At 40.4% G+C, this 27,101-nt stretch overlaps 1 protein-coding gene and 1 long non-coding RNA gene across 2 annotated transcripts in view; one reads left to right on the top strand and one right to left on the bottom strand.

Moving 5' to 3' along the window:
- The window catches only part of LOC122560704 (zinc finger protein 474), a 36,497-nt gene extending 23,826 nt beyond the window's left edge, over window positions 1-12,671 (top strand). The window contains exon 4 of the mRNA XM_043711646.2: window positions 11,971-12,671. Coding sequence (XP_043567581.1) covers window positions 11,971-12,113 — 143 coding nt within the window. The 3' untranslated portion in view covers window positions 12,114-12,671. The remainder of the gene's footprint in view (window positions 1-11,970) is intronic.
- LOC122560716 (uncharacterized) overlaps window positions 1-27,101 on the bottom strand; it is a 71,741-nt gene that overhangs the window by 24,055 nt on the left and 20,585 nt on the right. The window contains exon 3 of the long non-coding RNA XR_015760682.1: window positions 22,163-22,228. This is a non-coding gene — a long non-coding RNA (uncharacterized LOC122560716). The remainder of the gene's footprint in view (window positions 1-22,162; window positions 22,229-27,101) is intronic.

Here is a 27,101-nt window from a genome sequence, read left to right as displayed (position 1 = left end):
CATACTGATTAGTTTGTTTTTTGCTGTTAATATGAATGGTCTAGCTGGTTGAATATCACCCAGTTACATCTGTGTTTTGCCAGCAGCCGCTAATTATTTCCCTTATTAGCAGCATTACTGGCAACAACTCCAAAAGCAAAGTAATTAACTTCAGATGTTAGTTCCTTTTGAAGTAGTAGATTCCAATACAACCAGTAGAAGATCAAAATCACAGCCGACAGAAAATCAACATCACAGATGTTGAAAACTGAGAGTATAAGCTGTGGGAGACACACTCGTGGGGACTAGGCTTTATTATTGGAAGAAGATCTGATTCACAACCAATCAACCAATGAACATGAATCTAGTGGCTCATGCTTTTTGGCCCAGTAAATGATTGTTGTAGCCTTGGTACTTGTACAAACTCTGAAGATTTATTACATTCTTTTTCAAAACCAAGTATAAATATATTCCACCACAAATCAATTTACATCTACATACATTTTCAATGATGTAATCCATTCACCAGCTTATCCCCAAGGTTACAATCTGCTATTAACAACAAATGCAACTCTTTTGAAAACACACCTTCCCTTTCTCTCACTAATTTCACCCTCCAAACTGAAAAAAAAATCACTCTGTAAGAAAATTGTTTGTATTCAGTGATCCAAACCATACAGATAAATATCTAGAAAATGAAATATACTTGACAGCAACAGAAGAGTACTTTGATCCTCTATCAATCTTGTTGGTAATACACAGAAACTGTGTTGGTCTTTTGATTTAATTTTAACTGTGTTTATAGTTATATTACAATAAAACTAAATATACAAGACTGAAAATCAACATATAGACTAAACAATTTACAGAGCTCAAACTAAACCTGCTATGTATGTGCATCAATGCATTTCAACTTATCGCTTTCTCAGTTCGGAGAATCAGTAAGATAATAATGTGGAATGCACAAGGGATTCAGGCGAACCCCAGAACTTTAGCTATTTTGAATAATGGACAACAGCTGGTACATGACACTGATGCAAACCAGATCCAGCAGGTCAAGCCATATTCTGAACATTCCAGCAGTGGCCCATATAACAGAAAAAAAAATCAGACTTTATAGTAAGATAATTTTTTTAAATGAGCATTATGGATAAGATCCTCAAAACAAAAGGTTTTAAATAGCTGATAACTACAGGTACAATTTTATTTGAAAATAAATTCAGTCAGGGTATAAATGATTTACTGTGAGACACATTTAATATAACATTAGCACACAATGGAATGTTTTGCTTCTATTCTAATCCGGCCTTCGGTCCTTAGGGCTTCTATGCTTGGGGCCTCCAATATAATTGGCCTGCAACTGCCGTATTTTTCAGGGTGGACTGTGATGCTGAAAAGCCATCCATCATGGTGCCACAGATGTATTTAGTAGGCTTTTCCAATTGTCTTGAAATCTGTAGCACAATCTCAGACACTATCCCCAGTGCCTGAACACATGTTTAGCATTCTACAAGAATCCCTTATCTAAGTAACCAGGAGTATGAGAACTGAGTCTCAAGGATCCTCAGCCTGATTGATATTTTCATATCTTCATATCTTCTAGTCAAGAGTTTTGCCAGGAGTAGGTGGATGATATCATAGATGCAATGCTGTTCCAGAAACAGATGGGTTTGTAGTTATTAATCCTGTTCTGTTGCTTTTTCCTGTACAACAATAGGACTTCTTTTTTCCGGTCCCATCACTAAGCATATTTTCACATGTCAGGTGCCCAGCCCAACTCATGCGCATCCCCTCCTGAGATACTTTCCATAATACAGAGAGTAAGGCACTCATAGGTTAACTGATGGCATCAACTGCCCAATTAAGCAGCAATAAAGAGCCTTCATCTGCCACTATTACCACAATGTGGAGGAGCTGATGTTGAACTGGAATCGATAAAGGTGTTCTGTGATCTTTAACCAAAGTCATAAACAGAGGGGTTATGGAGTCATACTTCAAAGATGTCACCATAGCTTTTATCACTGTCTGCACTTGAAAATGCAGTCCCATTTTCCATGCACTTCCCCCCCCCCCCCCCCAACCCATCCTCCTTCCACCTGACACATCACTGATTCCAGTTTTGCTAGGGCTCCTTGATGCTACATTCAGTCAAATGAAGTCTTGATGCCAAGGACTGTGACTCTTTCCTTACCTCTGGAATTCACCTCTTTTGTCTATGTTTCAACCAAGGCTGTAATGAGGTCAGGAGGTGAGTGGCCCTGGCGGAACCCAAACTGGGCATCATTGAGCAGGATATTGCTGAGCAGGTGCTGCTTGATAGGACTATTGATGACATCTTCCATAATTTTGCTGGTGATGAAGAGTAGATTGATAAGGCAGTAAATGACTAATTTGGATTTGTTCTGTGTTTTATGTACAGGACATACCTGCAAAATTTTCCACTTTATTGGGTAGATGCCAGTGTTGTAACTGTACTGGAATAGCTTGGCTAGGGGAGTAGCAAGTTCAGGAGCACAAGGCTTCAGTACCATTACCAGAATGTTGTCAGGGTCTATAGCTGCAGCATCCAGTGCCTCCAACCATTTCATGATATCACATGGAGTGAATTGAATTAGCCGAAGACCAGTATCTGAAATGCTGGTTATCATTGGAGGAGGCCGAGATGGATCATCCCCTTGGCATTTCTGGTTGAAGATTGCTGCATATGCTTCAGCCTTATCTTTTTTGCACTGATGTGCTGGGCCCTTCCATCATTGAGGATGGGAATATTTGTGGAACCTTCTCCCCCAGTGAGTTGTTGAATGGCTTATCACCATTAATGACTGGATGTGGCAGGACTTGCAGAGCTTAGATATGATTGATGGTTGTGGGGTTGCTTAATTCTGTCTATCACTTGCTGCTTATGCTGCTAGGTGGCTTCACCAGGTTGACACCTCATTTTCACTTATATCTATTCCTGGCTTGCCCTCTTGCACTCTGTACTGAACCAGGGTTGATCCCTGGCTTGAAGGTAATGGTTGAGTGGGGAAATATGGACAATGAGGTTGCAGATTGTGCTGGAGTATAGTCCTGCTGCTGTTGATGGTCCACAGCACCTCATGAATGCCCAGATTTGAGTCGCTAGATCTGTTCAAAGTCTGTCCCACTTAGTATGGTGATAATGCCACACAACACTGAGTTTATTCTCAATGTGAAGGGAGTACTTTGTTTCCACAAGGACTGTGTGATGATCACTCCGACTGATACTGTCATGGACAGATGCATCTGCAGCTGGCAGATTTATAAGGATGTTTTTTAAGTGTCACTTCAACACATATTAGGCAGAATTTCCCCAAAATTTGGCCATGTGTCAATTTTGCGGAGTTTCATGGAGGATTTCTCTTGCAGATTTTCTCACACAATCTTACACAGCTCACCTCATTACGTGTGCATCATGTCACTATCTCCAGCGCTGTTCTTGAGCTATCTTGTGCTCACCAGGGGCAGATATGGTCAGTCCTGCTGGGATCTTTCAGGTTTCCCACGATCGGGTACCATATCCAAAGCTTAGAAATGCAAGAGTTCAAAAACAGCAAGCCAGAAATAGCCCTTCATGTTGTGGTATGTCAAGAATGTGAAAATCTCTGTTAGTGACAGAGGAATACCCACAATGTCACATAGAGGTCAAGGAATTTCTTTGCTTTACAAGGGCAGTTTTGTCACATATCCCAGGACATTTTCAGTTGGCAATGCCTCTCTCTGGAGGGAATTCCATCAGTGAAGAATGACTATGAGTCTCCTGCACATTTTCTAGATTCTGAGGGTAACTTTGGCTGAAACTCTAAACTAGGAGGTTGCACCATATCCACTGGAAGCTGCTGCTCATCCTGACATTCCAAACACATGTAAATCTGATCAATTCCTTGGCTATTAGTAGTGCAGTGGACATAGAGATGACAACTGGTTTTGTGTCTTGAACCATTGTTGATGATTCTAATGAGCCTATTTGGGGAATATCAAAACTGAGCAGCTTTTCAGGAATGTGTCAGTCAACAGTTACAGCACACACAAATGACATTTAGCCATTGTCCTCCAAACACTAGGACATACAAACTTCTGAAAAGATAGGTTAAGGGATAGTTTTTTTTTAGTAATAGAAGAAATGAAACCTCCACTCCCACCCTCACAGCCCATATTACCCCCAAAAAACCAGCTTTGAACGTAAGGTAATAATGAAAATATTTTATCGTTCAAAGTATATGATAAACAGCTCCTGGACCATGTGCAAGCTATGAGAAGGTGTAGGTGTTTGTGAACTGTGGAATGTAGGTGGCACTTTATAGGTTACCTGACATTACTGTGGCTTCACTGCCATTACTAGAATTGACTTGTAATGATCAATAACATGAATAATACTAAAATTAAACAAGGCACTAGTCAGCCAACAGCTAGAATACTGTGAACAGTTTGGGGTCCCTTTTCTAAGGAAAGTTATTCTGGCATTGAAGGCAGTCCAGAGAAAGTTCATTAGGCTAACACCAGGTTTGGAGGTACTGTCTTGAAAGAAGAGGTTGATTCTGTATTCATTACAATTTACAAGAATCAGATGGAACATTTTTGAAATGTGCAAGATTCTTAGGGTAGATGCAGAGAGTTTGTTTCCCTGTATGGGTGAGTCTCGATCCAGAAGGCACAACCTCAGAATAAGGGGTCACATATTTAAGACAGAGATGAAGAGGAATTTCTTCTCTGAGGGTAGTGAATCCATGGAATTCTTTACCACAGAGGGTTGTTGAGGCTGGCTTGTTAAGTACATTCAAGGTTGAGATAGACATATTTTTAATCAGTAAGGGTAACAAAAGTATTAACAGATCAGCCATGATCTCACTGGATGGTAGAGCAGACTCATTAGGCTGAATAACCTACTTCTGTGCCTATGTCTTATAGTCTTAATGACATGGCTAGGATTACATGTCGACATAGTGGCTCACTCCATGGGAGTTCACCTTCTGGAATTCTCTGTCTTTAACCTAGAGTCATAGAGATGTACAGCACGGAAACAGACCCTTCAGTCCAACTCGTCCATACCCACCAGATATCCCAACCTAATCTAGTCCCATTCACCAGCATTTGGCCCATGTTCTTCTAAACCCTTCCTATTCATATACCCATCCAGATGCATTTTAAATCTTGCAATTGTACCAGCTTCCACCACTTCCTCTGGCAGCTCATTCCATACGCACACCACCCTCTGTATGTAAATATTGCCCCCTAGGTCTCTTTAATATCTTTCCCCTCTCACGCTAAACCTATGCCTTCTGGTTCTGGACTCCCCCATCCCAGCGAAAAGACTTTGTCTATTTATTTTATCTATCCCCCTCATGATTTTATAAACTTGTAAAAGGTCACCCCTCAGACTTTGACGCTGGAGGGAAAACAGTCCTGGCCTATTCAGCCTCTTCCTATATCTCAAATCCTCCAACCCTGGTAACATTCTTGTAAATCTTTTCTAAACTCTTTCTAAATCTGCATGGCAGGGTGAAATGTGAGAAGGATGTTAGGACAATACAAGGTGACTTGGACAGGCTAGGTGAGTGGACGGATGCATGGCAGATGCAGTTTAATGTGGATAAAAGTGTGGTTATCCACTTTGGTGGCAAGAACAGGAAGGCAGATTACTATCCAAATGGAGTCAAGTTAAGTAAAGGGGAAGTACAATGAGATCTAGGTGTTCTTGTACATCAGTCAATGAAAGCAAGCACGTAGGTAATGCAGGCAATGAAGAAAGCTAATGGCATGGTGGCCTTCATAACAAGACAAATTGAGTATAGGAACAAAGTGGTCCTTCGGCAGCTGTACAGGGCCCTGGTGAGACCGCACCTGGAGTATTGTGTGCAGTCTTGGTCTCCAAATTTGAGGAAGTGCAGCGTAGGTTCATGAGGTCAATTCCCGGAATGGAGGGACTATCATATGTTGAAAAACTGGAGCGAATGGGCTTGAGTTTAGATGGATGAGAGGGCATCTGATTGCGAAGTATAAAATTATTAATGGATTGGACACTCTGGAGGCAGGAATTATGTTTCCACTGATGGGTGAGTCAAGAACCAAAGGACACAGTTTAAAAATAAGGGGTAGGCCATTTAGAACAGAATTGAGGAAAAGCTTCTTCACCCAGAGAGTGGTGGATATATGGAAAGCTCTGTCCCAGAAGGCAATGGAGACCACGTCTCTGGATACTTTCAAGAAAGAGATGGATAGAGCTCTTAGAGAGAGTGGAATCATGGGTTATGGGGATAAGGAAGGAACAGGATTCTGATTGTGGGTGATCAGCCATGATCATAATGAATGGTGGTGCTGGCTCGAAGGGCCGAATGGCCTACTCCTGCACCTATTGTCTATTGTCAAGTTTCACAACATCCTTCTGATAGGAAGGAGACCAGAATTGCACGCAATATTCCAATAGTGGCCTAACCAATGTCCTGTATAGCCGCAACGAAACCTCCCAACTCCTATACTCAATGCTCTGAGCAATAAAGGAAAACATACCAAACCCCTTCTTCACCACCCTATCTACCTGTGACTCCACTTTCAAGGAGCTATGAACCTGCACTCCAAGGTCTCTTTTTTTCAGCAACACTCCCTAGGACCTTAACATTAAGTGTATAAGTCCTGCTAAGATTTGTTTTCCCAAAATGTAGCACCTTGCATTTATCTAAAATTAACTCCATCTGCCACTCTTCAGCTCATTGGCCCATCTGATCAAGATCCTGTTGTAATCTGAGGTAACCTTCTTCGCTGTCTGCAACACTTCCAATTTTGGTGTCATCCGCAAACTTACTAACTATACCTCCGATGTTCATTTCCAAATCATTTATATAAATGACAAAAAGTAGTGGATCTGGCACTGGTCCTCCACTGGTCACAGGCCTCCAGTCTGAAAAACAGCCCTCCACCACCACCCTCTGTCTTCTACCTTTGAGCCTGTTCTGTATCCAATTGGCTAGTTCTCCTTGTATTCCATGAGATTGAACTTTGCTAACCAATCTCCCATGGGGAACCTTGTCGAACACTTTACTGAAGTCCATATAGACCACGTCCATTGCTCTGCCCTCATCAATGCCAGTCTTTGTGTCTGTTTAATGCAATGACCTCTTGAATGGCCTCGTATCAGGCACAAATAGAGTCCACTCTCAGAGAAAAAAACACTTCTTGTGTTCACTTTAGGTGTGGTGGCAACAGTTTTTAATTTCATTGTGCATTTGTGATTCAGTTAAGGAGGGAAGGTAACGTAGAGAGAGAGATAATTTAATTTAATTTAAATCTTCATCTCCCCACTTCACCTCCTGAGCCTCAGGAGTTAGTTATGTGAAAAAAAGACCATTTTGAACCTAAATGGGTCATACATGATTTCTTAATTTCTGCACTTTTGTAAAGCTCATTGCAATAAAATTTGATAGAAACATTTAAAAAAATGACAAACATCATGATGCACTGTCCCTCCATTGAAACTAGAGTGGTAGTGACCATCGATGACATATCCCTTCTGCAGTCCCCCTCTAAGTCCTCCATGCTCTATCATCTCCTACTCTTGAATGCTGAGTTACTTCCTGTCATAATTATTGGTTCCCCCCTCTATACCAGTATGCTGCCTTTAATCCCTATAATTGACTTCTCCAACTTCCCCACCATAGCAATGAGCCTTGATAAACATCTTGTCTGTCAGTGAACCATTCCTTGGACTGATTGTGGCCAACACCCAACTGACTTTAAACAACAGCCTTGACTAATATCTGTACAGCTCCTCAGCTGACATGTTAGCCCCGGACTGGTTGTAATAGACCTGGAGGACTGACCATGGCCAACTCCCCAGGCCATAATGATGCAGATTCCCTGACTCTGAATGCCCTAGGCAGTGGACTGACTGTCCAAGATCCTAGACTAATGTTGTGCAATGCCCTTGACTGACTGTGTTAGCACAGCCTGACTGAAAAAAAGTCTTCCTTGACATGACCAAGGACCAGTCCCCTGAGACTTTTGAGATCATTTGGTTGAAACACATTCAATATGCTTGGCATGTACGCTGCTGGGATACACTACAAGTATAAAATGGTGCTGCACACCAACATGTCCACCTCCTTGACTCATCATTGCTGGCAAAAATTGCAGGCAGCCTGGCTCTGTGTCTATGTTAAAAAGCAATGCAAGTCAGAAATACTGTGAGCCTTTAACGTCTGAATTAGGAGTTAGTGTGTAAATAGACAATGCACGACAGAGATGCTGTACACATCCAAGTAGCTGCAAAGTGAGAGAAGGCTGAGAAAGTAAACAAGTAGCCCTAAGATGTAGCCTGCTTCAGTGCCTGTCCTGGAAGTCATGATTTGGAGGTGCTGGTGTTGGACTGGGGTGGACAAACTTAAAAATCACACAATACCAGGTTATAGTCCAACAGGTTATTTGGAAGCACTAGCTTTCGAAGTGCTGCTCCTTCATCACAACCACCTGATGAAGGAGCAGTGCTTCAAAAGCTAGTGCTTCCAAATAAACTTGTTGGACTATAATGTGGTGTTGTGTGATTTTTCTATTTGCCCTGGAAGTGGCATGGAAGAAGCATTGCAATAAAGGGTGTTATTGAGCTATGAAGTGCAGTATGGAACTGCGTTATAAGGGCATTGGAGATGTACCACGATGATGTGGTGAGGCTGATTCTTGGTTGATGCCAGCTGCTGAGGATGGAGGGTATAGGCAGTAAGTGCCCATAGAGCATACCCAGAGATGTTTGGGGAATGCTGTTCAGGATAGATACACAGAGAAGACTTCAGTGAGTTACAGTCACAGGATGCACACTCTGCATTTCACATTAGTAATTACCACAATCTAGTTTCAATCTGTTGCTTGGGAAAATAACAATATGCATATAAATGACATGAGATTAGGTAATAAAGATTAATGCATTAAGGTGGGCCCTTCATCATTCCCTTACATGATTCTCATCTAGCGATTAAAATGCAAAGCCAAAAACCAGACTCTTTTTCTTGATCTGGAATCAATTTTTCCATTCTCGCTATATTTTCCCAATTGTCTCATCATTGCCAATACCATTCAGGGCCTGGGAAGATTCAGACCATTGTTTCATAGACAACTGAAAGTCGATTATCTTTTATCTTTTTTCATAACTCATTCCACAGCGTTATTAGGGAGGGATTCAGAACATTGACCCAGCTTCAGTGAAGGAATGGTAATGTTGAAAAGGTCAGGATGGTGTGTAGCTTGGAGGGGAACTTGTAGGTAATGTTCCCATGTATCAGCTGCTGCTGCTGACCTTATTTTTCAAGATGGGTAAAGGTGTTGTCTAAGGAGCCTAGGTGAGTTAAAGTCATAGAGAAATACAGCACGGAAACAGACCCTTCAATCCAGTTAGTCCCTGCCAATCAGAAATCCCAACCGAATCTAGTTCCATTTGTCAACACTTGGCCCATACCCCTCTATACCCTTCCTATTTATATATCTATCTAGATGCCTTTAAATGTTGCAATTGTACCAGCCTCCACCACTTCCTCTGGCAGCTCATTCCATATATGCACCACCCTCTGTGTGAAAAAGTTGCCCCTTAGGTCTCTTTTATATCTTTCCCCTCTCACCCTAAACCTATGCCCTTTAGTCCTGGACTCCCCACCCCAGGAAAAAGACTTTGTCTATTTACCCTATCCATGCCCCTCATGATTTTATAAACCTCTATTATGTCACCCCTCAGCCTCTGACACTACAGGGAAAACAGCCCCAGCCTGTTCAGCCTCTCCCTGTAGCTCAAATCCTCCAACCCTGGCAACATCCTTGTAAATCTTTTCTGAACCCTTTCAAGTTTCACAACATCCTTCCAATAGTAGGAGATCAGAATTGCATGCAATATTCCAAAAGTGGCCTAACCAGCCACAACATGACCTCCCAACTCCTGTACTCAATGATCTGACCAATAAAGCATACCAAACGCCTTCTTCACCATCCTGTGTACCTGCGACTCTACTTTCAAGGAGCTATGAACCTGCACTCCAAGATCTCTTTGTTCAGCAACACTCTCGAGGACCTTACCATAAGTGTAGAAGTCCTGCCATGTTTGGCTTTCCCTAAATGCAGCACCTTGCATTTATCTAAATTAAACTCCATCTGCCACTCCTCAGCCCATTGGTCCATCTAATCAAGATCCTGTTGTAATCTGAGGTAGCCTTCTTCACTTCCACTACACCTCCAATTTTGGTGTCATCTGCAAACTTACTTACTATACCTCCTATGTTCATATCTACTATAGTGCATTTCGTAGATGGTACAATAGTACAGCCATCCTAATTGTGAATTGAACATATTGCATACTTTTGTTACTACTTATAATATTGTCTTTTTTTTGTTGAAGCTATCTGTTTGTAATACAGAATTTTTGAGAGTCCTGGGAGTTTGCTCTATTCCCATACCGATGAATGAATTGTTTGGCTATTCTCACTAGGCTGCATAATTTGAGACCTTTTAGTTCACTGATATATTAGGATGCATATTTGTTGCTGACAACACAGAAGAAAATGTTTCCACATCTATTCTGTTTTCAAAACTTTTTGTGATCTCGTAGTTTTTGTGCTTGTCTAATATCATGGAGATTGTGAGTTTGAGTCCCACCTTAGAAAATTGTAAAAATAAATTTCATAGGTCTGGAAATTTCTGGACAAGGTTAACGAAGAACATACTGGTTCACTTATGCTCTTTCATAAGGAGAAATGCCATTCTTACCAAATGAGGACTCCAATCCTACAGTATGTGAGCAATGTAAATCACATCCTAAGAACAGATTAAAGTGATTCATCTTTGCTGTCTTTATTTATGTGCAGGGACAGACATCAAGTTACGCCACCTGCTACTGTCTGATGCATAGATAATACGAAGCATCTTTCCGTAAAATAAGTTAGCAAACTAACTCATGATGACAAATTAAAAGGAATCAAATGCTATTTAGAAGACCAGTAGATGTGACCTCATTGCTAAACAACAGAGACCTGTAGTGAGCTGAACTATTTGCAAACATAGCAGGTCATTTTTCCAATGCGCTGGGCAACCTTTATGATTCAGCAACCAAACACAATTTAATTGGCCATTTATTTTGATGCAGTTGTGAGGCATGTTTGTAAATGTGCTCCCAAATTTGCCTACAGTGATTATACTCAAAAGTACCAGATGAATTAAAGCTCTTTTCTCTTTACTTTCAGAATGAATATTAAAGGCTGCTAGATTGGAAATGGCTGTATCTTTTATTGCAGACAAGCACACTGCAGATCTTCATTGATCTCATTGGACTACATGGAGAAAGTGAGAACTGCAGCTGCTGGAGATCAGAGTCGAGAGTGTGGTGCTGGAAAAGTAAAACAGGTCAGGCAGCATCCAAGGAGCAGGAGAATCAATGTTTTGGGCATAAGCCCTTCATCAGGATTCCTGCTGCTGGAATGCTACCTGACCTACTGTGCTTTTCCAGCACCACATTCTTGACATTGGACTACATGGTCTGGTTCTCTTCAGAACATGTACCCTGATCCAGGTCAAGACCCATTAGCTTTTGGCTGGGAAGGAAAGTGCACAGATAAATGGTTAGACATGTTGTATGTATGGGAGGGTACCCATTTCTACAGATGTTTGCAGATATTGCTAACAGCAGGCAAGTCAGGCTGCCTTTTCAGCATTACAAGGCTTTCAGCCTGCAGTGGACTCAGGCAAATACTTATTAGCCTTGGCAGAAGAGCTTCTCAGGTTGCAAAAGCCCCGTATCATGAATAATTTCATTAGCAAAAGTTGCAAATGAAGCTAATAAGGTAGTAGGCAACAGCACAAATACAAAAGTATTTTATTTCAAATTGAGTCATTCAAAAGATTTTGCTAAAGATGTTCATTTATTATTTGGATATTTTTTGGATCTATTGCCCCCAAAGCACTCTTTATGAATGCAATAAAAGTTTCAACTCCTTTCCCTCAATTTTCCAGGTAAAGGTGCATATGATATAGATGCTTTAAATGAGGCAGCTTGGAGAAGTTCCCAAGATCAACTGGTACCTTGTGAGATCTGTGGGCGAACCTTCCTCCCAGACAGATTGATTGTCCACCAGCGTTCATGTAAACCAAAGTGACCAAACCAATTAACAAAGCTAAACTGTTGCGGATTAAGATGTGACTGTAAAGAATAATTTATTGATTCCATGAAAACTAAAATAATACAACAAAACTTTTTAAAAAAATGTTTGTGGCATTTTTGTGCAAATTCCTGTTGTAAATATACTGAAATAAAACAATTTTGAAATTAAATTCACTACACATGTGTTATTGCTTCAAGATTAGGATGGACATTCCACTGCTGTTCCAACATACATCTGCCAAGCCTTCACCCATCCAAATAAAAACCATTGTGATGTTTAGGGTAAAGATTTCCTATACTGGGAGGTTTATGCATTGTGATCTTCCATTTAAAGAGGTCAGAACATGTATGCCGTTGCAGGTTAAATAACTCCAAAGCATAAATGCATATCTTACACAAAGGGTTCTTATAGAATCATATAATTTTATGGTACTAGAAGGAGGCCATTTGACCCATCATATACCAGCTCCCAAAAGAGCTGATCAGCTAGTCCTATTCTCAAGCCCTATCGCCACATCCCTCTAAATTCATCCCTCAAATATATATATTGAGCTCTCTATGGAAGCCACCTCCACCACTCTCCCATGCAGTGCATTACAAATCCCAACAATCCTCTGATTAATGAAATTTCTCCTCATCTCACTCCCACCTCTCTATTGACAATGTTGAAATTGTGACTTAAGTTGCTGACATACCAACTGGTGGAAACAGAATATTCTTTTTTTAATCTGATAAAATTTTGAACACATCAAAAAGGCCATATTTTGATCTTCTCTGTTCCAAGGAGAATAAGCCCAATTTCTCTAATCTTTCCTGTATCTAGAATTCCATATTCCTGGTACCAAATACAGTACATCTCCTTCTCCTGCCCTTTCCAATGACGTCAAATGTCTCCAGAGCCTCTGTCTGTAACCCCTTTTTTTCATCTGTGACATTACTTGTGTACTTAGCAGACAGATGTTCTAGTTAATTATCTTAAAATTAAAGAAAACTATATTAGAATGTTCATTATGATCAATTCCATTACTCTCTGAATGATCTTTCTAAATTGTGATTGTTTAGAAATTTAAATTAAGATCATAAGTTAGTAAAACAAATGCTACAGTTGTATCTATGTTCTGATTTATTTTTAACTGTATCCATGGTTTATAAAATAAAGTGGTGTAAAACCTATTTCATGTTTGCCAAATGGGAGATAATTTTAAATATATTATTCACGTGGTGGATGGGATGGAATTTGTACAGGAGGTCTCCCAAATTTCTGCTGTAACTTTGGCAGAAGATCAGTGAAAATCCAAAGGAATGACATAAATGGTCAATTATGCCATTTCACCAAGCTTTTCACTAAGGATCCAGTCCAAGATCACAAGAAGCCCCACAAATACTCCAAAGCACTGTATTGCTAACCAACATGTACATTTTGTTTTTCTAATTTTTCATGTCTTCCTCTTCTAAGAGGGATAATTATTGAAGTTATTTTGCTGAAACTGTCAGTGTTGATCCACTACTCATCTGAAATTGAAAGCAACTTCTGGACATCACACATTTGCCAATAAGGGAATGTCCTGCACACATCAGAAATATAGCTTTACACATGCACCCGCACCAATATCTTACACTTTTTCCCGTCCTGCTATACTTCAAATCCTCACAAGCTCTCCTCTAAAAGCCCAGGATTTATCTGTCTCCAGTTGTCATGATCTTGTTCCTCCAGCATGAATGCAGTGCCTGCAAAACCAACCCATGAGTTCTAGGCTCTGTTTGGGTCTTTTAGAATAGCCAGCAGGTTGGATTTGGTGGCAACTTTCAAGGGTATAATTTTGTGTCTATGAGAGGTGGAGGTCTGTCTCTCAGTCTGTTTAGTCCACTTGCAGGGTGTTATTACACTTTTACACAACTGTGAGCAAGGATTTAAAAGTTGCCTCTTCAGGATCAACTTTCCTTCCAATCATCCCTGTGAAATGCTACCCTTTATCTTTTTCATATATTTTTCCATATATTTTTCCCATCATTTATTTCACTACATGTAAGTACTAAAAATTTAAAATGAAATGATTCAGTGGTTTTTATTTCCTGGTATACTGTTTGTGAGAATACTTCAGTGTGTTTAGTTGCCTTTTTCGTTTGATAACATTACTGCTGTTGTACACCTGGATATCACTTGGACTTGATGCGAAGTGCAAACTGACTTTGAGAAAAAATTCAATGGCACAGAGGTTGCTAGTTCTTCATGGGTAGCCTTTTTGAGGTCAGCAGTGAGCGCAATTGCTTTGTTACCAACTATAAAACTCTTCTTGCAAAGAAATACAAACTTCAGCCTACCCTGAACAGTTTTTAAAATTGTGCTCAAATAACTTGACCAGCAGATTATTGAAAATTTAATTTATTGTAAGCTAAATCCATTTTACTTGACATAATATAGTGCTCAATTGATGTGGAGTTAGTGGAAAATTTATGCTAACTTTTACAATTATAAAAATTTGCAATAATAATATGTAATCAATTTTTGCATAGAATTAATTAAGTAGAATATGTAAACAACGGGAAACATACTGCCCTTTGTGCAATGAACTCTTGAAATGTTGCTATAAAGTGATATCATTTTTCCTGAGTGGAATAGAGTCATAGAATCTCTACGTTGTGGAAGCAGGCCATTTGGCTCATCAAGTCCACACTGACCCTCCAAAGAGCATCCCACACAGATCCAACCCCCTACCCGATTCCTGTAACTGCATTTCCCATAGTCGATCAACCTAACCCGCACATCGTTGGACCATGGGAGGAAACTGGAGCAGCGGACACGTGGAGTTTTACCTTTTTTTATTTTGAATTGAATAATTAATGGCATATTAAGTCATCCATGAATGTTGTGATTGCTTTGCAGTTTATGTGCTAATATGTTTGATAAAGAAAATGTACAAAACATTCAAACATTGGTACCCTTAATTATCAGTTTTCTATTAACCTAAAATTGATGAATTGAGCAGGGTATTTTTCCAGTTGTCAAGTGACCTCTGGTACCTATTCCAAAGTGGAAGAACTAGATTTCATAAGTAGGTGCCAAAATCGTTTCCGCATTTTCCTTGAATTTATTTATAAAATATGTGTAAACTGGAGGAATTCTTTCCCTGAAGTTAGCCATTGGATACAAGGCCATTCATGGTGGCTCAGTGGTGAACACTGCTGCCTTACAGTGCTAGGGACCTGAGTTTGATTCCACCTTCAGGCAACTGTCTGTGTGGAATTTGCACATTCTTCCCTGTCTGTGTGGGTTAACTCCGGGTGTTCTGGTTTCCTCCCACAGTCCAAAAATGCGCAAGTTAGGTGGGTTAGCCATGTGAAATGAAGAATTACAGGAATAGGGAGGGACTGTCTTTGAAGAGTTGGTGTGGACTTGATGGGCTGAATGGCCTGCTTCCACACTGTAGGGATTCTATGTTTATTTGACCATAAACAATAACCTAATCAAGTCCAATCCTGAACTCACCCAACATCTATGAGCATGTAATTTTCAGCAGAGTGCAATCAGAAGTTAAATTTTGACATTCCCTTCCAACAGTAAACTGATAATAGTGAGTCAGCAGCCCATTCTACACTTCATTGTTTATGAATGAGGAGTTTTCTGGATTTGCTTAATGTTGGCATGGTTGCACTTCACATTTTATTTAACAGAGCTTCAGGCCAGTTCAGAATGCATTAATAGTGGATGCTTATGCCAGACTAAGGGTATTCTTTACTGAAGCTGAATCCAATTGGTTTGCTGGTTACTAGCCAACAATTTGCCAGATCAATTGATTTATTTTCACACAACATGGTGGGTTTATAAGTGCACCCTCTGAATTAATAGTCAAGTACGATAGCTACTATAGTACCATACTGGTGCAGCGAGTTGGTGTGGCCATCACCAGTTATCTTTTCATTCACTTATTTGTATTAATCTTACTCTACAATTTATTGCATCAATTAAGTTTTGTAATAAATGGTTATCTAAAAACAATTCTAATGTAAATATATCACAGCAGATTTGATCAGTTTTGTTTCAGTTTAGATTGAAAATAAATACTTTTTTCGTTCTGACCTGCCAAGATAAAATTTGTTTTCTGGAATGAAACTATTAACAGATCCAACCTGCCTAAATCTGTGTGTAACATTTTTGTCATTAGGCATTTCTGTACAGAGGTCAAAACTTTAGTGTTCCAGTTCTGTTTTCTATTTAAAGCCTCAAGTCGTCCTGCATACAATTGCACGCTGAAACCTCAGAATACTGTGTATCTTGAAACTTTGACCCAAATGTTTTTAATTTTCTTGCTTTTACTCAATTTTTTTCCAGTTACAAAATCATGTTTAAAAATAAGTTTTTACATAGCCTGTTCTTAAAGTAGTTCTATTTTCTCTTGTGGTTAAAGTGGTTAAGTGTTCCCTTGAGTTTCTAATGCTGGGAGTCATTTAGTTAGTTTATCATGACACTGTTTTTTCCTAGTAAACTTGCATCAGATTTGACAACTACTTGCTGCATTATTTGTGTCCTTTCCCCATGTCAAATATTTGACACAAGCACTTTGACATTTTCCTATTTGCGGAGGTTAACTCATTTAAGACTGTGATCCTAATTGCCAGCATACATTTCAATGTTTCAAAATAAAGAGTTATACATTTATTGGATAAGGAGTTTTCTTTCTCACAAAGGGTCGTGAATCTTTGGAATAATATTCCTCAAAAGGCAGTGAAAGGAGAGTCCTTGAATATTTTTAAGACTAGAGGGCGAAAGGTTATCAGGGGTTATCAAGCTGGAATGCAGAGTAATCCAATCATCCATGATCTTATTCAATGGCATTGCAAGTCTAATGGACATAGCGGCCTAATCCTGTTCCTAATTAGTATGAAACTGCTGGGGGCAAGCCCAGGCCCTGCCTTGGTTGGCTTACTCCACTCTAATCTTTGGGACAACAGCCCTTTGATTATGAGGTGGTAATTCTATCCATCTCCAAGAGGTGAGTCCTAGTTCATAGAGCTACCAGCCAATCGGACATGAACACTCATGTTTCAACCTTGTCACGTTTGGCACAAATGGTCAAATTCAGACAAATCAGGACATCCCTGGATGGGATATAGGTTGGTCCTGTAATTTGGAGTCCATTTTGTGTATGTGGATCCGTTATGCGATAAGGGGAGGAGTTCAAAGATTTTGGCCCAGTCATACTGAATGAACGATGAAATATTTCCAAGTCAGGATGGTGAGTGGTTTGGAGGGTCAGGAAGGCCTGAAGAATCTCCACTTCTTCTTTTAAAAGAGCCCTGAACTGTGTCCAACCACACCACCTTCCTTTACTTGGTGGGACGTATTTTCATTTTTAACAAATTTTCCTTAAACTGTCTCACCTTCTCCAAATCAAAGGTGTGGCTACGAGTATTCATCATCATTTCTGCCACCTCCAGCAGGATGCCACCACCAAACACATCTTCCCCTCCCCTTAACTGTCAGCATTCCCCAAGGACTGTTTCCTCCGTGACACCCTGGTCCCCTCCTCCATCATTCTCAAGACGGTTAACTCCCCCATGGCACCTTCACATGCAATCACAGAAGTGTAACACTTGTCCAATCACCTCCTCCTTTCTTACCATCCAAGGTTGAACTGAAAATGTCTTGCTGGAACAGCGCAGCAGGTCAGGCAGCATCCAGGGAACAGAAGAATCGACGTTTCGGGCATAAGCCTTTCTTCAGACCTTACCATCCAAGGTCCCAAACATACCTTCCAGGTGAAGCAGCATTTTACTTGCACTTCTTTCAATCGAGTCTATTGCACCCACTGTTCACAGTGTGGTCTCCTTTACATCACAGAATTATTATGGCATAGAAGGAGATCATTCAGCCCATCATGCCTGCAGCAGTTCTATTTTCCAATGCCAATATCCTGTCTTTACCTCATATGCTTTCAGACCTTTTCTATCCAAATAATGATTGAATGTCGTCTTGAACTTGTTGCACCATATTTCCAGGAAATGTATTCCATATCCTAACTATTCACTTATGAAAAAGTACTTTCTCACATCACCCTGGCTTCATTTGTACATCATTTTAAAATTATGCCCTCTTGTTCTTTTTTCTTTTGCAAACAGAAACAACTTCTCCCTAACCACTTTACCAGACCACTCATCATTTTGAAAACATCACCCAACTTCTTCAAAATACACTCATAATTGAGGTTTTCCATTCCTGGAATCATACTTGCAAATCATTTCTGTGCTCTCTTAAATACATTCACACCTATCTCACAATGTGGTGCCCACAACAGTACACAATATCTAGCTGAGATCTGGCAAGTGTCTTGTACAAATTCAAAATCATCGCCTGCTCTTGTATTCATGCTCTTATCAATAAAGCCAAGAACAATGTATGCTTAACTGTTGTCTCCACCCGTCCTGCCATCTTCAATGATCTGTGCACTTTGGTTATTCCAAAAGTAGATTGGGAGACCACTTTGTGGAGAACTTCTGCTCTGTCCATATGAATTACCCAAATCTTTCAGATGCTTGCCATTTCATTAAATTACCTTGTGCCCATGTTGACATTGTTGGCCTGCTATTGTGTTCCAATGAAGCTGTGTGCAATATAAGAATCTTACAGTCTCTAAGACACAATATTGAGTTCCATAACTTCAGAGTATGACATCTGTACTTCTTTTTCTTTGCATCTCCCAACCTCCACAGGTCATTTCTTACTTGGTTTTGGTCTTAGTAGTGTGGACCTATTTTCTCCTTTTCACAGCTAACATTTACTGAGGAACCTCGAATATCCGAATACCAATTATCTGAAAATCGGATTATCCAAAGGAGATCTCCAGGTCCGGATGGAAACATTACATCAAAGACATGTTTCCAACAGTGATCGCATCTTTTGTTTACAGTGATTAAACAGACACCGTCTCCAAATGACTATCAGCCTGCCCTCTCTCTCTCCCCACACTTTCCCTGGAGTTCTACACAGGGGGTGTACCCTAAACCTCCCTTCCCAACATAATCTCTCCAAGATTCGGAGATGCCGGTGTTGGACTGGGGTGTACAAAGTTAAAAATCACACAATACCAGGTTATAGTCCTACAGGCTTAATTGGAAGCACACTAGCTTTCGGAGCGACGCTCCTTCATCAGGTGATTGTGGAGGGCTCGATCGCAACGCAGAATTTATAGCAAAAATTTGCAGTGTGATGTAACTGAAATTATACATTGAAGAATTGATTGTCTGTTAAGCCTTTCATCTGTTAGAATACAGTGATAGTTTCACTTCTTTCATGTGTAAATCACAAAACCCTTTTTTTAAAAGTTGCATTCTCGGGTTAGCTGTTAACAATGGTGATAGCTAGACAATATGTTGAAGGTGTTAGCCCCCTGTGTTCTCTGTCTATGACCTGATGTTTAGATTGTTATCTCACTTTTTAGATTAGAATCAGAGTTTTATGTGAATTTCTGTAAAACTCGGTTATCTCACTTTTTAGATTAGAATCAATCTAAACATCAGGTCATAGACAGAGAACACAGGGGGTTAACACTTTCAACACATTGGTGATAGCTAGACAATGTGTTGAAAGTGTTAACCCCCTGTGTTCTCTGTCTATGACCTGATGTTTAGATTGTTATCTCACTTTTTAGATTAGAATCAGAGTTTTATGTAAATTTCTGTAAAACTCGGTTATCTCACTTTTTAGATTAGAATCAATCTAAACATCAGGTCATAGACAGAGAACACAGGGGGTTAACACTTTCAACACATTGTCTAGCTATCACCATTGTTAACAGCTAACCCGAGAATGCAACTTTTAAAAAAAAGGGTTTTGTGATTTACACATGAAAAAAGTGAAACTATCACTGTATTCTAACAGATGAAAGGCTTAACAGACAATCAATTCTTCAATGTATAATTTCAGTTACATCACACTGCAAATTTTTGCTATAAATTCTGTGTTACAATCGAGCCCTCCACAATCACCTGATGAAGGAGCATCGCTCCGAAAGCTAGTGTGCTTCCAATTAAACCTGTTGGACTATAACCTGGTGTTGTGTGATTTTTAACTTAGCTGAAAATGTGTTGCTGGAAAAGCGCAGCAGGTCAGGCTGCATCCAGGGAACAGGAGAATCGACGTTTCGGGCATAAGCCCTTCTTCAGGAATCAGAATTCCTGAAGAAGGGCTTATGCCCGAAACGTCGATTCTCCTGTTCCCTGGATGCTGCCTGACCTGCTGCGCTTTTCCAGCAACACATTTTCAGCTCTGATCTCCAGCATCTGCAGAACTCACTTTCTCCTCAATAATTTTTAACTTAATCTCTCCAATACTGTCCTGTACAATGCAGAGGTGGAACCTGTAAAAAAGTTGCAGTAAAAACGTGTGTGTGGCTGTAGCTGCGTGTGTGTGCTATTTGGAGACTTACCCCACTAAGGCAACAGCAGCAGCAGCAGCAGTCTTGTGGTTGGAGTCCAGTCTGGAAGCCCCAGAGAGGGGGTAGGTGTGTGTGGTGATGGACAGGGGCGGGGGGGGGGGGCGGGCGTGTTGCATGGGGTTTGGGGCAGGGCGCAGTGTTGGGAGGGGCGGAGGGTGGAGTTGCATAGGGTTTGGGAGTGGAGGACAATGTTGGGGGGCGGTGTTGCACAGGGTTTTGGGGTGGGGTGGGGTGGGGTGGGGTTGCACAGGGTTTGGGGTGTTGGGATGTGGGACGCTGTGTTTGGGGCGGATTTGCACAGAGTTTGGGACGGGGCAGTGTTGCACAGGGTTTGGGGGCGGGGAGGTGCTGGGGGCAGGGACAGTGTTGGGGAGCGGGGGGGCGTAGTTGCATGGGGTTTGTGGTTGAGGGGCGGAACTGCATAGTGTTTGGAGGCGGGGAAGGTTTTGGGGGCGGGGAGGTGTTGGGACACGGGGGCAGAGTTGTACAGGGTTTGGGGGCGGGGCGGTGTTGGGGTTAGGGGCCGTGTTGCACAAGAGTTGGGGGTGAGGGGAGGTGTTGGGAAGCAGGGATGAAGTTGCGCAGGGTTTGGGGGCGGGGGTGGTGTTGCACAGGGTTTGGGGGTGGGGGTGAGGGTGGTGTTGGGGGTGTGGGTTGCACGGCGGTTGGGGCGGGGCCTCGTGTGCTATGCTGCTGCTGCAGTTTCCTGAACGTGGAGCAGACCCAAGTCCCAGAGGAAAGCCATTTAAATTGATTAACCGAAGAATCGATTATCCAAATGAAATAGTGCCCGCCCATCACGTTCAGATAATCGAGGTTCCCCTGTACACTTGTTTTACATATCTAACTCTCCTTTATCACCATTATAATTTGCTTTGTCTTTTGCTCTGAGCACCCTCATACTTCCACTTCTTTAGTCTACTAGCATTGGGCAGCTTGGTGATTTATGTGGTTAGCAATGCTGGGAGTCAGGTTTGATTCCAGCTCAGGTGACTATCTATGTGAAGTTTGCATGTACTCCACATGCCCACTTGGGTTTCTGCTGGGTGCTCCAGTTTCATCCCACCATCCAACGATGTGCAGGTTATGTGGACTGGCCATGCTAAATTGTCCATAGTCAAAATTAGAGTGGTGCTGGAAAAGCACAGCACGGCAGCAGAGGAGCAGGAAAATCTATGTTTTGGGCAAAAGCCCTTCATCAGGAATCATCAGGGATAGGCGAGGTGGATTAGCCATGGGAAATGCAGGGTAACCAGATTGCAGTGGGGAGCTGGGTCTGGGTGGGATGCTTTTTGGAGGGTCGGTGCAGACGTATGGACTGAATGGAGGGATACTATGATTCTGTAAAAAGAAGCATTTTCCAGCCACTTTTAGTTCTGAAGAAATGTCATATTGGACTCTAAACTGTAACTCTTTCTTTCAGATGCTGTGACACCTATTGAGTTTCTCCAGCAGTTTCTGTTTTTATTTCATCTTCTTTTGTGCTCAGTATGACTCCTAACAACAGAGTTTTTTCCCCGGATTCCCATTGATTCCTGTTCTACGAGGATTTCTTGCTATCACACACAATCTAATGTGATCTTAATGGAAAGGACAGTGATTCTCACCTCACCTCTGATATTCAGCTTTTTTGACAATATTTGATCAAGATTGTAATGACATCAGGAACTGAGTGGACCTGGCAGAACACAAAAATGAGTGTCAGTAAGCAGGTTATTGTAAAACAATTTTGTTTACTAGTACTTTACTGATGATTGAGAGTTGACCGAAGTGGAGTAATTGGCTGGGTTGGATTTACCCTGCTTTACAAACATAACTAGGCAATTTTCCATGTTGTTGGGTAGATGCCAGTGTATTTGTCCTGGAACACCTGGGCTAGGTGTGCAGAAAGTTTTGGAACACATTTATTTAGGTATCTACCAAATCACTTTATTGTTCCTATTTACTAGGAGAAAGTGAGGACTGCAGATGCTGGAGAGTCCGAGTCGGAAAGTGTGGCGCTGGAAAAGCACAGAAGGTCAGACAGCATCCGAGGAGCAGCAGAGTTGACGTTCTGTTTACTGTTTGCCTCTGTGAATTATAGGAATACAGATAAAAAACAACAATTATCTGTTTAGCATCAAAATGATGTCTCACACTTCGAAAATAGAACAGCCTTTGACATTGATTAATATTCATATAGAACATTTTTAAAGACACAATAGTTGAAGAGATAATCTTAAGTATATAAAAATACAATAAATACAGGGAAGAATGGGCTAGGCAGCCTCTCAAGCCTATCCTGCCATACCATAAAGTCACGGCTGATCTACCCCAAGTCACAACTCCTCTTTCTGACAGCTCCTCATAGCCTTCAAGTCCTCTATATTTCACAAATGCATTTACCTTCTCTTTCAGTCATATAGCCTCCACAACCCTCTGGGTAGAGCATTCCAAACATTCGCTACCCTCTGAGAGAAAAAAATCCTTTCGCATCTCATTTTGAAATGAGTTTCCCGTTATTCTCTCAATGTGTTCTCTAGTTTGAGATTATCCCTCTAGTGGAAACATCTTCTCAAACATTACCCTGTCAAGTCTACTCAGAATGTTACAGTAAGATCACCCCTCATTCTTTTAAACTCTAATCTCTAAAGTTTTAACCTGTTTCGCCTACACTACAACATTGCAGTCAATAAAATATTTTGAAGTATAGTCAAACTGTTTTGAGATATCTGGTGCTTGTAAAAAGTACCGTATAAATGCAAGACTTTCTTTTTAGTATAGTGCAATAAACTATATACACTTTAATTTCTGAAGACAATCAAGCAGTCATTCATTTTCTCACAATATCATTTAAATTTAAAAATAAAGGAATTGAATTAATTATCTGGTACTACTATAATCATCAGCTCATTGGCATTTGCGCCAGTTGTGACAGTATTTATAGGTAGCTCTTGTATAAAGTGTATTTTGGCAGCACGATTTGGCTTAAACGTCGCTGTAGAATTAGGGAATGGTATTTTCGAGAATGCTTACCTCTGTTCACAAAAGCGCAATCCCAGCAGCAATCATTTTGCATACTTCATTCTGCACATGCACCAATGTCAGCTGCTGTCAGAGCATGTGAGAGATACAGTACTATACATTGAGCAGCTTCATCTCAAAAATTAAACTAATGAAAGCTCATTGCTGTCCCTCTGAGAAAAGAATATTCTTATATAATTCCTGTATGAGCCCTGTACAATTCTTGCAGGACTGTATTACCCTTATGCATATACTTTGCCTTTCTAATTTGTTCTTGCATCTGCACATCACACAATCTAAACCAACCCCCAAGAAATAGTCAGAAGATGATCAACCACAGCCATCCACTTTGCAACCACAATTGAACCTGAAGGTGGTGATGATGATGACATTCTGTCCCTGCATTAATGATATTTTTTCAACGTAATTTATTTTTGCTTCTTTAAAAAGTATGATGTAAACCTTTATTCAGGTTGTGCTATACTTTGTGTTCGGCCTTTGGGTGATTTTTGAGCAATCGTGAGTGTTATTTTTTGCTGGTCTGCCCCAAACCCCACTTTTCCCACTGGCCCCAGTATTTTTATTAAGCGATTTTCTATTAAGTGAGATTTCTTTGGAACACAACTACAGCGTTATAAGAGAACTACCTGTATATTTTTAGAGAAAGTCATAATTTGACTTCTGGCTAGGAATGAATATTTGTTCTCAGCACAAGTAAAAACACTACTGAATGTTCAAAAGATTATTTTGTTTAATTATACTTTTACAATAAGGGTGAGCAATGTATTGGGTAGTTTCTGTTGAATTGTTAAAAACTAGTTAATCTTTTGTGCCACTGCTACACTTCTAGTTATTAATATTAGTCTTCAAAGTATGGCTGTGAAAACACAATTCAAAACAAAATATTTTGTATAGTAATTAAGTACATTGGGATATATTTTCCTGAGTGTTAAATCTAACATCATAGAGATCTGCCTTAAAATGTATGAAAGTAGGTAAAAATCTAAAGAGGATTCATAGTTATCCACCCAGTCAAACAAATAGTTGCTGGAAGGAACAGAAAATGAAGTATGCCAAAAGATTTGCAGTTCAGGCTTATGAAAGTACTGGTTTTTCACTAGCCGTGAAAAATTGTGCCACTTTCAGATGGGAAAGTGTAACTAACCAGGATTGCAAGCAGCTTTAGAATTATTGTGCTCAATGTGCATTAAATCCAATCAATTTGGTCCAGCAGTCAGCAAAGCCATTAGACTGTGTTTGCCATATCACATGAGCTCTCTCTGAAGGCAGGTCCTTGACTCATTGTTTTGCCGATGCTTCCTGAGCTGTTTCCTTAATTGTTTTCATCAGCAGTGTTTTGTCATTGCCTTCAATATTTGATAGGATGAGGAGGCCCAAACTCAGGCTACCCAAGTCAAAATGGGAATCAAATTTATGTTTTTGGTACTTATTCAAACCAAATGCTAGCTATATAGCCAAGTGAGCTAACTTACATGGTATCAAGCACTATGTTAGCCAACATTCCATTAACAGTTAACTGAAAATCTGGGCAGGGATTTAGAGTCACAAAACAGGTGAGCATGGAGGTGTGGTGGTGCTGTATTTCAAGTCACCGGATATGTACTGTTTTGTTGGCACCATCCTATTCCAACGCTATTTTCCTGGGATTCGGATGTGATTGGCAAGCCTGCCTGTGTGTAAACGGTGGGACAGGGACTGTGCCAACAATCTAGAGTTGACCTCGCAGAGGCAAACTGCTGGGACTTTTCCAGATTCTAGAAATTGTGGAAAGGTACAATGTTTGCAGGCACTTCTTTTATTACCAACAAATGCATAGATAGCTAATCTATTCTTTTGTTATGTATTCATGAAAGTTCTTAACACCTATTTATTTACTATTTCTTAACAGTTTACTCACATATTTTAATGTATTTATCTTTTGATGGTATGTAAAATTTTTCCAATATTCTGGCTCACCACTAATTTTCAAGACATTTTACACCTTTCAATTTGATACTATCCTTAATTTCCTTAGTTAGGCATGGCTGGTTCATCCTTTACATAGACTCTGCCTTTGTTGAATGAGTATATCTTGTTGAAATTTATGAAATATTTCTTTAAATATGTTATTACTTAGCCTTCTTACTTTTAAACTTATTTTCCCATTCCATTTTAGCAAATGCTGCTCTCCTACCTTTGTAACAGCCTTGATTTAAGTTTAACATACCAGTTCAGATAGACATTTCACAACCTCAAAGTGAATGTGAAATTTCTCTCACGCTTTGATCACTCTCACATAGAGAAGCCTTTATTATTAGATAATTAATTAATTTTGACTGATGACACATTCCCAGCTTTAAATCAGCCATTCCTTGGTGGATTCCACAATGTATTGTTCGAAGAAACAGTCCGAAATCCATTCTAGAAATTCATCCTTGAGACCACCAATTTGGTTTGTTTGAACGCTGTAAAAACAAAATCACCCAAACTTTTTCACCATCCTTATAACCTCCAATTATTTATTATATACTGTACTGCAGTGTAGCCACTATTCGGAGGCTTATACTTGCTTCTCTCAGTGATTTTTCTCCCAGGGTTTCTTATCTCTACTTATTTCTATTTTATTTCATGATCTTCATTCTGACCACTGTACTAATCTCATCCTTTATTAACAGAACTACCCCACATAGGTTTCCTTTCTTTCTAGACTTTATAAGTGTCAAATGCCTTTAATATTCAGATTCCAGCATTGATATGGAGATGCTGGTGTTGGACTGGGGTGTACAAAGTTAAAATTCACACAACACCAGGTTATAGTCCAACAGGTTTAACTGGAAGCTCTAGCGTTTGGAGTGCTGGTCCTTTATCAGGTGGTTTCCTTTCACAATCCTGTTGTATGATGTGTGCTATTCCTTGCATGCTCTCTTTAATTTGCTAAATTTTTTCATCACCAGAACCCTCAGCACCGTTGTTTAGTTTAAACACCCTCTCTACAACCTCAGTTATTCATTTTCTCCAGGAAACTGATCTCGGCTCATACAAATAAACTCAGTCCCAACTGAACAACCCCTACTTTCCCCAGTACTGATGTGAATGCCCCTATGAATTGAAATCCATTTCTGCCACACCAATCTTTCAGCCATGCATTCAACTCTATGATTTTTTTTTGCTCTCTGTCAATTTGCTCTTGGCTCAGGAATAATCTAGAGATTATTACCTTTGTGGTTCTGCTTTATATTTTTGCCCCATAGTTCCTAGCAGACCTAGTCCTATTAGTTCTTAGTCCTATTTATTTTGTTGGTATCCACATGGACTACAATATCTGAATCCTTTCCCTTTTACTCCAAGTACCTCACAAGCGCTCAGGAGATGTCCTTAACCCTGGGCAGGGAATGTAGCCTCTTGGATGCTAAGAAAAATATTTAATTCCCTGAACTATACTCTTCCCCACTACTCCAACATGCCTTTTAATTCCCTCTCTTGGAGTCGACCCCGAACCAATCTGTGCAAACACTTAGCTGTGGGAAAAGGTTACAATTGCAATGGTT

This window comes from Chiloscyllium plagiosum, unplaced genomic scaffold (genome assembly GCF_037043375.1).
Source record: "Chiloscyllium plagiosum isolate Xiang-an unplaced genomic scaffold, Cpla_swu_hap1 HiC_scaffold_2, whole genome shotgun sequence".
In the NCBI taxonomy this organism is placed as follows: domain Eukaryota; kingdom Metazoa; phylum Chordata; class Chondrichthyes; order Orectolobiformes; family Hemiscylliidae; genus Chiloscyllium; species Chiloscyllium plagiosum.
Note: the sequence above shows the minus strand (reverse complement) of the source record. Positions and strands in the feature narration are given on the sequence as shown.